Source organism: Penaeus vannamei, chromosome 15 (assembly GCF_042767895.1).
Source record: "Penaeus vannamei isolate JL-2024 chromosome 15, ASM4276789v1, whole genome shotgun sequence".
NCBI classification, from domain to species: Eukaryota; Metazoa; Arthropoda; class Malacostraca; order Decapoda; family Penaeidae; genus Penaeus; species Penaeus vannamei.
This window is the reverse complement of record NC_091563.1, coordinates 30,915,104-30,927,603: the sequence shown is the minus strand read 5'-3', so window position 1 is coordinate 30,927,603 and position 12,500 is coordinate 30,915,104. Positions and strand designations below refer to the sequence as shown.

The following is a 12,500-nucleotide window of genomic DNA, read 5'->3' as shown; positions in this document are numbered from 1 at the left end:
TAAATAATATAAACTTCTCAGATGCTTCTCAAGACCACCTTTTCCTTCCCTTCATCCCAGACGTACCTACATGATTGAAGACAAGGCATTAAAAACTTATTCATATTATTAATCAATTCTTTATGCCTCCCTATGTTCCCAAAATTGAAACGTAAGACTAGCATCATACCAAAGTGAGTTCGTACCTCTATTTCCTGTACACATTTCTTCAAGATTATCTGTTTCAAATATGAAGTTAATGGACTGTCTCTTTAAATTTCTATCAATTCTTGTGATGTTCTCGGTCTGTGATATAGTGATGGTTCTGCCCTCTGCTGTTGATGTGAAGATCCTGGTCTCGTATTTCTGGAAGTGTGAATAGATTTTACAAATCTAAAGGGTAGGAGCTGAGGTATGTTGTCTTTTTATTGCTGAAAAATCTATGGTATTTTGAAACATTTCTGTGGAATGTTCTCTTCACACATAACTTGCATGTTGTGTAGGGTAGCGTTTGGAGCAAGCCATGCACTCATACCTATAAATAAGCAACAAAATCACCCAAAAGATATCTATTCAACATTCACCCTTCATGTCCCTACGCATATGATATAGAAGACAGTATTAAAGATATTACCTAAAGATTTGCAGTCCGATATAAAATTTACTTGGATAAATAAACCATGCAATTTGCATTCAGACACTGCATTGTTAAAGATTTTTCTGACAACCGATATTCATTTTTTATAGATTGGAGAAAGGGTGATTGTTATAGAAAGTTGTGGTCAGTCACTCAATATGCAGTTTGATCTTCATATGATAATTACGAGACACAAGTAAGCCTACTTTTAAGGGAAACATGATTATTCATGAAATATTCTATTTTTTCATAACGATCATATATTTATAGTAGTAAAATGGGTAACGAAACTGCTCTAACAACTATAAAACCAATCTTTATTTCAATGACACTCAAGTACAAAAATGACATTCACCAATTAATATCCATCACGCAGTTTCCTCGGACTGCTCTTTGCTGCGTTGAATCGTGTTGGAGGAGGGAAACGTGTTTTCTTCAGGATGCTGTTCAGGAGGTCCATAGAAAAGTGTACTTGTTAATTTTGTAGTAAAGCAGTTGAGGAAAGCTCAGCACATAATTCTTCTTTAAAACACTGGTTCATATTTGATTTAAAACGTCAACTTGTGTGACCCTGACCATACAATTTTTGTTTCACTAACCTGGAAATATGAGTTCCATGCCTGCAGCCTTCAAAGATTCCTCGTGGGATTATATTATTTTTTATATTCATTACCGTAAGTTATTTCCTTTATCAGAATATTTGATCATTTGTGTAAATATATACAATTTCATTTTCATAATAAATACTATGAAAATTCAAAGACGATCGATCGATCTGAATGGCAACCCAAGCGATGGCACCCATAAAGTTCATGACGGACAAGTGACGTAACAGTACATGATTGGTGGGATTAACTTGTCCCTTCTGCGCATGTGCAGGATTAAAAAATGAGCTTAATAAAGCCTGGTCTAGAGGTGCATTAAAAGTTGATCCTGGACGCTGCCAACGCGCATGCGCACAAGAGATATTTAATACCGGATTAACTTTTATGGCACGTACAGAAGACGGCCATAGTATGGTACAAAATTTCTGCAGGCTGAGCTATCTCTTGTCTGCTCTCGTGGCGCAGGCCTTCATCCATTCGCGAGTGGAGGGGCATCGGTATTTATTTGTGTTGTGCTTTTTGGGGTGTACCTACCCTACCTCTGTGAAGTAATACATGCACACTTGCAATGCACTCGGCACACTGTGTCGTACCCACGCAATTAATGTTTGTTGCACCGCCAAGCAAAAGCGCTCTTTCAGAGTTTGTTTTGCGCTGTTGTGTGATCATGACAAATATAAATTGGAAATGGCCTATCGTTTTGCAAATCCCATGTCGTAAACCATTCTGTTCCCAAAGCAATCGAGCTCGAAGTGTTTCAGGCAAAGTACGCTGGTTGGCACAGGCTGAAATGTGTCCATTTCCTTGCTCTGTCGCGGTCTTTTGGCCGTTCAAATAGCTGGTGACACGAACGGGAACAATGAATTGCTACACAACGCCGTGGCATCCTTTGTCACAGATTTTAATAGCTTGAAACTGGGACAATTCCATGATATCGTTGACTCGCGGGTGCAGTGTGTATCGCGCTATTCAACAAGATTCTCCCTGGTCCTGGGAATGACGTTACAACCGGGTATTGGCGAAGACCGCCGGGTTTTGCATCTTCATTTCTAAGGGCGTTGCTACGGGATTTTGGGGGGATACCAGAGGGTCTCTTCGAATTTTTTTTTTTTTTTTTTTTTTGCATGAATAGGCTAAGCATACATTATTGAAAAATATTCAAAGAAAAAACAATGCACGATAATTACTTCACATATGCCCTTTAATATTAAAGCTTGGTCTAAAGGTGCATTAAAAGTTGATCCTGGACGCTGCCAACGCGCATGCGTACTAATCTGGATTAAACTTTAGTACTGGATTAACTTTTATGGCACGTATAGAAGACGCCCCATGTATCAAGAAATAACGAATTAGGTCAGCACAATTCATAGTATCTGGCATGAACACGTCTTAATAAATGCAATGAATTCTTACCACAGTGGTAGTCAATTGTGCCCTAGAATACTTGGAAATGGAGAATTACATCACACAGACTTTATACGTATAAGGCCAAAACCTCTTAACCTAATAATTTGTTTCTCTTCCGTTCCGCATTTTAAACTGTAACAAAAACGGCGATTCATATTTATTTCTAGTTCGTAGAGTGTTTCATCAGATTTCTAACGGTTTGATCTGATTAATAATAAAAAGGCTACAGGTAAAGGAGTATGAAACGACCCTCCCACGTCTTTCACGCTCTGTGCTGTAATGTTTACAACGGTATGGCCGACCACGTCATCATAATGAGATGTAACGATTAACCATACACTTTTCAACAAATACACGTACTATTTCTTTACTGTTCAAGATAGACGCTACATCTGAAACACAGTAAATTAGTAAATAAATGGATAATTAGACATGTAAAACGTTGTACAATTTCCTCTTTATGTCACGGACTTTCCGCAGCGTGTGTCATGTCGGGATTCACGTCAATTTTGATAGAAACGGAGCCGGGAAAATAACCATGAAATGCGTAAATTGTAAGAGAATACAGAAGAACAAGAGAAGGAGAGCGGGAAAAGAGAGATATGCGGGAAGGTTTTTATTACGATAACAGGCTAAGTCATCGTTTCAAGGTGACAAACTGGCAGTCCCAAGGCGCCGGCCGTTCTCTGGGGCTTCATCGGGCAATTTATTACACTTCTGTTGCCTCTGTCTCCCTTGTACGATTTGCCTCTTAGGGTCCTTGAGCGCGTGTGTGGGTACTTTCTTTCTCTATTTCTTATTCTCTTTCTTTGGTTGTTTGTGTCTCTTCTTTCTGTATATATAGTCGCCTATCTGTTAATCACTCCCCGCCTCTCCCCCCCCCCCCCTCTCTCTCTCTCTCTCTCTCTCTCTCTCTCTCTCTCTCTCTCTCTCTCTCTCTCTCTCTCTCTCTCTCTCTCTCTCTCTCTCTCTCTCTCTCTCTCCCCCTCCATGCACCTCTTTTTCTTTTCTCTTCTACCTCGCCTCCTTCTCGGAGCCCTTATACCATTTTGTTAATTTGCATCTGCTTAGGTTACTGCTTATGTATAGCAGTGCAGAAAGTGACGTCAAGAGGTCAGCTGAGTTAGGTTTCCTCTTGCCAAATATGAAGGCGTTGCAGTGTATTCTTTGATATTCTGAATTATTATTATCATTATTGTTATTAATATTATTATTATCGTTATGGCCATCGTCATCGTTATCGTCGTCATCTCCATCATCATCATCATCATCATCATCACAATCACGATCATCAATATCATTAGCATCATCATCATTATTCTAACGCAGAGGAAAACGAAATATAGAGGAATACACACTAAATATATTGAAGGAGAGAGAGAGAGAGAGAGAGAAAGACAGAGAGAGAGAGAGCGAGAGAGAGAGAGAGAGAGCGAGAGAGAGAGAGAGAGAGAGAGAGAGAGAGTGAGAGTGAGTGAGTGAGTGAGTGAGTGGGAGAGAAAGAGAGAGAGAGAGAGAGAGAGAAAATGAGTGTGTGTGAGAGAGTGACTGAGTGAGAGAGAGACACTGTGCGTTCTTACAATTCTGTAAAATTATGTACAATTAAAGTTAAATGAAATTATAAGTGGGAAATCACTGTACATATTTTGTTTTGAAACGCCGCCTAAACACAAATAGCAGATTTGTTGCATATTCTGTTTGTTACGGGATCACATGCTAAAGTACCTTCCAAAATTTCCGTTTTTAAGCAATAAAAACATCACCATTACTCGCCAATGCTAACATAATAGATAACTGCCCTATGGAATATAGCAACGCCACCCAACCCTGAACACAGAGAGCTAAGAGAAATAAGTAAAAGTTGTGTGTGTTGCCATAGCCTGTTAACCGCGATAAGTCATCAACGATCGTACGAGTGTATTTGTCATTTCGTTGAAAACTAGATAGTATGAACATGACCAAAGTGTGTTACGAGCATGAACAAGTTATACAGGTTTAATGCAAAACTTTCTTCTTGAATTCATATAGCGGAAAATTATTGCACTACCCTAGTGAAGTATTGTACAGAGAATTATCATTGTATTATCCATAGCACATTATCCCCAATATCGTATTATTGTATTTCTACGACAGCTATCGTACATCTAGAAACAATGGAGAGAGAGAGAATGGAAATAGGGAAAGAGCGAGTGGATGGAGTGAGTAAGGGAGCATTCGGTGCGTTCGAACGGTAGCCACTATGAGGACCGTCCTCTGCCCTTGACCTTGCCTTTATCGGCCGCGTCCAATTTCGCCGCATCGCGTTTCAGCCAATGGAGCTTACGGCGAAGGGGTCAAGTTTTCTGTGCTATGGAGACGTGCTACTAATGTTATGGTGCTGCCTGTTCGATTACTGATATTATTATCTTGACCTTTCTTATCAAAGCTTTGCTATCCTTGATGCCGTTCTTTACGACCACAAAATCGTTCTATAAGAGGCCGTAGGACTAAAAAGTTTAAACAAGACCTGTATAGGCTTCCTCAGGGTGCGGGTACGGGTGCCCCCATATTTATTTTGAATATGCCTCCAAAGTGACATCTAGAACTTATTCACTTAGAGTTGTATTTGGAAAATGGAACTCACCACCAATAAATGCCACGTAGTCAGGTTCGGAGAAAGTAGAAATCGTCCAATATTCCAATATATATTACGAGACTCAATATCAAACACAGCTGATAGGGAAAGACGTTGGGGTAATCCTAAACAGGAACCTAAGCCCAAATGATCATATAAAGGAACAGGTCCATAAAATGCTAGGGCTAATTGCCAACATGGAGAGGGCAGTCGTGTATGAGGACGAAGATATGAGAAAGATCATCACAGCCATCTTAAGACCTAGTCTTGAGTACGGCGCAGTGGTATGGATCAGAAAAGGATATAGACAAACTAGAAAAAGTCCAAAGAGCAGCCACAAAATGGGCACCTACTCTGAGAGATATTAGCCACTATACTATTAAGATACTATACAAATGAGGACTTACTGATTTGGAAGAAAGAAGGAAAAGGGGGAAGACGATAATGTTGTTCAGCTATGTTACAGGAAGAGTAAGATTAGACAATAGTTACTTTATAGTTTTGAACACAAGAAGGCCGAGAGGACACTGTAAAAAGTTGAAAGTAAAAAGAGGCAATAAGGATGTCATAAAATTAGTTTCCCAAACAGAACTATTGAAGTTTGGGACAGTCAAAAAAAAAATGTGAATCAGCTTGAAAAGTTATACCGTGAATTAAATATAGCAGACAGGACTATCAGAGCTAAAATCTCCCGTACTGAAACAACTTTGTAAGAACTAGGTAAAAAAACACACACACACACATACATACGTACATATATATATATATATATATATATATATATATATATATATATATATATATATATATATATATTTATATGTGTTTATATATATATATATATATATATATATATATATATATATATATATATATTTATATGTGTTTATATATATATATATATATATATATATATATATATATATATATATATATATATATATATATATATATATATATATTTATATGTGTTTAAATATATATATATATATATATATATATATATATATATATATATATATATATATATATATATATACATATATGAGAGGGATTATAATCTTTAGCTATTATGATGTTCAGCGTTGAGCCTCTCTAGATCTTTTATTCTGTTTTTTATGTCAGAACAATGCTGGGGTTGAAGGAAACATTAATTATAATCCGAGTTTATTCAATGCACGTAACTTTAGAAAGCAAAACCAAAAACATCACAACCAATGACGCTCATCAATAAGGCTTGCAAAAGCGCCCGACGCACATGCACACACACACACACACACACACACACACACACACACACACACACACACACACACACACACACACACACACACACACACACACACACACACACACACACACACACACACACACACACACACACACACACACACACACACACACACACACACACACACACACACACACACACACACACACACGTACAGGCGCACGCACACACACACGTACAGGCGCGCGCACTCACACACAACACTTTATAAAGACCCGATAACTGCTCCCTAACATAAATGTTTTAAAATCGGACACAGAAATAAATCATCGTCAATCACATCTCAACCACCGGTTACGGAGAAGTTCGTGCACGCAACGTTCCGTCTTGTTCTCTCTTAATATCGATCTATTTATTCACTGTGTCGATGGTGCGCGTAACCCGAGGGTAGACGTGAGGACACCTCGCTCACGTCAGGATCTCGGCATCAGCGGAGGCTGCGACCCGCTGCCATTCCCTCTGCGATCGCCCAGTCCTGGCGAAAAAAAACCGGGCCTCCTGCGGGCGACGGCGGCGGTGCTGAGCCGCGCTTGAGGTCCCTGAGAAAGAGAGACCACAACGTTGACGCATTTCAACACTCAGTTACTTATTTGATTTCTTTGTAACCACACTTGTCACGTAAAATTATTCCTTTTCTTTTCACACGCGTTCTCTTACCGAGGTGCTTTACTATGATGCGTGGCGTCGGAGATGAGGGATTTCGCAGGCAGCCCTCGCAGGTGAGCGGTCCCGGCCTGGCAAGGGCGCGTCACATACGCTGTAGTTGCCATTTGTTTGTTTGTTTGTTTTGTCTCTTGTTATTCCCGTCCTCACATTTCATGTTCTATGGCTGTCGTTTCGCGTGTTCACTCATTCCACTTCATCACATGTTTATGGCATAAATTGCTTTATTCGGTTTCCATTTTTGCTTTTATTTCTTCCTTCTTTTTCTTTCCTTAGGGTTATTGCCGGACCCTCACTTTTACGCACATTTTGCGTGTCTCGCTAACCTTCCTTTTTATTGTACATTGCATTATATAATAGACTTCTTTTAACACACACAGTGGAGCCCTGGCGATTTCCATACACACATACAAACAGATATTCATTTACGCATTTGATAATCTTTGTTTCTGATGGTCTGACCAGTCGACCGCACTCATTAGCCTCATTTACGCACACGCGTAAACATTTCAACATTCGTTAATTTATTTTTTTATCCTTTGCATAACTTTTTGCCCTTTCATATATATATTAAATATTATGTTTCCATATATATATATATATATATATATATATATATATATATATATTATATATATATTATATATGCATATATATATATATATATATATATATTATATATATATTATATATGCATATATATATATATATATATTATATATTATATGTCATTGCCTTTACCTTTGTTCCCAATAAAACAATGTTTATTATCATTATTATTGTTATTACTTTTATGGTCATTATAAATATCATCATTATTATAATTACTATTATAATTATTATCATCATCTTCAATATCATCATCACCACCATCATTAAAACCATTATTTTAATCCCTTCGCCTTCGAACATTCCAGAATCCCAGAATGGCTGAGTCACCGACGGAGCCCCTCAACCCTCCCGCCGAAGTTCCCGCCAAAACTGAGACTCCTGCGCAGCGCCGCGCTCGGTTGCTGCGGCAGGTTAGTTTTTTTTTCGCGATTTCTTGTTATTTGTGTGACGATGTATATATTTTTTTATATATCTGTGTTGCTGTTGTTTTATTATCATTTTCACTGTTGTTGTTGTCATTGTTATTATTGTTTTTGTTAGCATTAACATGATTATTATTATGATCATAATGTTTCCTTATTATTGTCAATATTATTATTATTATAATTCTATTATCAATATTGTTATTATTATCATTTTAGTATCAATGTTATTATTATTATCATTTTAGTATCAATATTATTATTATTATTATCATTTTATTGTCATTCTTATTATTATCACTATTATGATGATGATGATGATGATGATGAGGAGGAGGAGGGGGAGGATTTGGGAGTTTTATGAGATTGAAATCTTAAGCAGCGCTCAGAACAGGTTCCGATTACGAATACATAATCACGTACGATGGCGATCAAGCCCCGACAGTGGCGTGGTGGCCCGGGCGCCAGGGTGGGGGCAACTGAAAATGAGGGGCGCCAAAATCAATGACTATATGCAATGGGGCACCGAAAATCTATTTACTTTTTCCAACGACACAGTTAGACTTCTAATTTTGTGTATGGATAATAAATAACACGAACTACTGCAAAATGTTCAAGTTAACCACGGAAGCAGGCGCCATTTCAACCTTTTGCACCGCTTTTTGCAATCTCCCCAACACGCCACTGCCGACAGCACGCTTCAAAATATTCTCTCTCTCTCTCTCCCTCCTTCCTTCCCCCCCCCCCCTCTCTCTCCTTCCCTCCCTCTTTCTCTCACTTCTTTCCTCTCTTCCTTCCTCCCTTTCTCTCTCTCTCTCTCTCCCTCCCTCCTTCCAATCGTGGTGTATCTCTCGTAGAATTAGGACGTGTTTGTGTGCTGTCCTCAGCCGTGAGAGATTTCCAGAACCCTGTGTTTACCTGTCCCCCACCTAGTCCTTGGACAGGGAGCGGGTGAGGTGCCTCAGGCCCTTCAGTGTTCCGCAATCTACCCAAAACTGGCGTATAACAGTCGTGATCCAAAAAGACAGGAAATTGGATAATTAGTGTCATTTGCAAGAAGAATTCTGGCAACCGCTCCCTGCACTGACCTCCGCCTCGTGGGCGGGGCTCAGGTCACCTCCCCAGGTGTCAGCATGGTACCAATTATGACATGGAAACTGAAAGTGAATGTGCACGTGTGAAAGGGAATATGGAAAGTGGTTCCCATAAGAGGGAAAGGAACGACGAAAGCGCAAGTGAGATGAGTGATATTGAGAATGGGTGCGAGCGGGAAGAGAAGAGGAAAAAGAAATATGAAAACAAGGAAGGAAATCAGAATGAAGGTGTGAACGGCAGGAAGAGACTGCTATTCCTGCAGAACTGTGCCATGAACTTCATGGAAAAAATTAAAATGGGCCATGCAGCTGGGCCGGGACCACCGTGGTTTTGAGCCGCTGCTAAAGGGAGGCAGAGGAAGACCTTACCTCACGGTACGCGCAGGTCCGGCAGAACAAACCCTGACGACTCAAGGGTACAAGGGGACGGTGATGACTGTCCCAAAGGGTGGGGGAAAACTCACGAAAGTGATAATTATCCAATACCCTACTGTACTGGATCCTGAATATCTCCTGGACGACGAAAGGTTCTTGTGGGTGAAGAGGAACGAGTCCTGGGGTGAGGAGCGGAGTCAGCTCGTAGCCCTCGTGAAAGGGGAAGTGCCAGAAAGGGTCTTCATCTCTGGAGCGGGGTACAGGAGGGTGGCACCGTATGTGGAGGCGCCAGTCATGTGCCTCAAGTGTTGCAGATGGGGCCACAAATCGTGGAAATGGCAACAGGACGCCCGATGCAAGTTCTGCGGCAAGAAACACGATTCCAGGATCTGCCGGGCCAAAATAGAAAAGGGAGACAGGATTAAGCCTTGCTGCTGCAATTGCGGAGGCCCGCACAATGCCGGATCTCTGGCATGCAGAGCGAGGCCTCAGTGGAAGGTAACTTCGGCCGTTCCCCACCAAGGAGTCGCAGAAGAGGCACCGAGGGAGGCAGGGCCGGTCACTATGCAGGCAGAGGTGCCGAGGGAGACAGCAGTTCCTGTCCCGAACGCCTGGCTGCAGGGCCCACCGGCCGTGGTGCCCAAGGAAAACAACTGAACTTAGTAGCAACAACAGGTGAAAGAAGTACCGCGCAGTAATGATGGGGAGGCATTATCCGCACTTACTCAGATGATGCAGACCATGATTAAGAGGATGGACGCGTTAGAAAAAAACAGCTTGCAGAAAAGGAACAGAAAAAGGAAGAGGAGACCGAGAAAGAAATGAATAGTGAAAATATTAGTGGACTTGTAAGGGAAAAAAATTTAGAAAGAAAGATTACCATTAAGGGTAAAGAAAGAACAATAAAATCAAGCATAGTGGAAGGAACATCCTCTGAGGTCTTCCGGTCAGTCCTCCTAAAATGTAAGGACCCGGAGAAGGAACACTTCCTGAAAAAATAGGAAATTATGCAAGAGCTATGGGGAACTATTCAAAAAGTAGTAGAAAAACATAAGGACACAATCAAAACCTGATGGAGCGTAGTATTAGAATATTATCGTGGAATGTAAGTAGTTTGCTTACCAGAGTTACAGACGTTCACTACTTTGTACTATAAAACAATATTGACGAAGTTTGTCTCCAGGAAACCAGGGACACGAAAGGTGATACTCTCAAAACTTAATGGTTATAGAGCGTACCACCTTCATGCCGGTGACCGAATACGGGGAGTGTCAACTTATGTCAAAAGCTCAATACCCTCTGAACTAACAGAGACGCCGTGCAGAACTAACGGCATAGAAAGTGTGTGTGAAGCTTCATTTGCAACAAGGTGAAATATATATTGTCAACTTATACATCTCTGGGAGATCCTTTGACCTCAGATATTTACCTGATTGCATGTACTCTGACTCTGCTCTGATAGTGGGTGACTTGAATGCTAGACACCCGCAAATACAATTTAAATTTGAGAGAAAACGGCTTTCACTTTATGTAAACGACAGACCAGTTTGTTTACAACATAGAGAATTGGTATAAACACTATACACCCATATGTTTAGATAGGTTCAACCGGGATTTGTTGAGTGCGATAGAAAGATGTTTACCCACAACACCCAAGACCCACAGAAAGGAAAAGGGTCATGGGGGAAGGAAAAACAGGTACTGCAGTGATAAGACACTTAAGGAATGGACATACATGCTAAGGTTGGCACACAGGGAGTGGGTACAAAAAGGCAAAACGGAACAGGACAAAGATATACTCCTTGATATATCAAGAATGTGTGGGGAAAACGGAAAGAAGTAAGGGAGAAATACTGGAAAGAATTTGCGCAAAACATCGAGGAATACAAAAGCCTTAAAGAAATAGGGCATCACGCCAATAAGGTGAGGGCAAAACAAATAACCTCATCGGTCACCCACACCCAGAGGAGGAGGCAAACAAACATATTTAGAAATGGGCGAAGGCATCCTCACTGGTCTCATTGCCACAGCACACTCGTGATGCTTTAGACGTATGGGAAATTGAACGAAAAGAACAAATACTGCAGTATCTTGTCAGACCGTAACCATACATGAACTCTTAAATGCAATCAAAAGGGGGAAAAGCACATCGCCAGGAGAAGATGGCGTGACATATGACATTCTAAATGTGTTAAGTAAGCATTGAGAACAGCCCTTTATTAGATCTTTTTATCGTGAGCTATTTGGAAGGTAGATTGCCGAAGGCCTGGAAAAAAGCCTAAATAATACCCATTCCTAAATCGTCAGGTGGATACAAGCCTGTATCTCTGACATCCTGCTTATGAAAGATGATGGAACGAATATTATTAAACAGACATGTATGTGATTGGAGATGAACTCTCTTGTAATCTGCACGGGTTTATGAAAGGGAAGGGAACATCTGACTGCCTAATTCAGTGTTTATCCAACGATGCAGAAAAGTGTAGAGTATGTGTTGATTTACAGGGAGCCTTTGATAAAGCCAACGGAGAAGTAATTATGTATGAGTTGGCAATGTTAGGGGTCACGGGAACGTTGCTTAAGTGGATCGGTGACTATTTGTCTGAGAGAAGAGCTTGTGTGTGGTTTCAAGGCTGTTTGTCAGAGGAATGAAATCTTGAGCTGGGAACACCACAGGGAGGCGTTTTAACCCCAACACTTTTTAATGTACTGGTGAACAGAATAGCCTCAGAGAGCTATCCTCAGGGCGTCCTGCCAATTATATACGCAGATGATATATTGATACAAGGGACTACACAGCG

At 40.4% G+C, this 12,500-nt stretch overlaps 1 protein-coding gene across 1 annotated transcript in view; it reads left to right on the top strand.

Annotated features, from left to right (window-relative positions):
- LOC113817806 (facilitated trehalose transporter Tret1) overlaps positions 1-12,500 on the top strand; it is a 26,433-nt gene that overhangs the window by 4,704 nt on the left and 9,229 nt on the right. The window contains exon 2 of the mRNA XM_027369908.2: positions 8,114-8,218. Coding sequence (XP_027225709.2) covers positions 8,123-8,218 — 96 coding nt within the window. The 5' untranslated portion in view covers positions 8,114-8,122. The remainder of the gene's footprint in view (positions 1-8,113; positions 8,219-12,500) is intronic.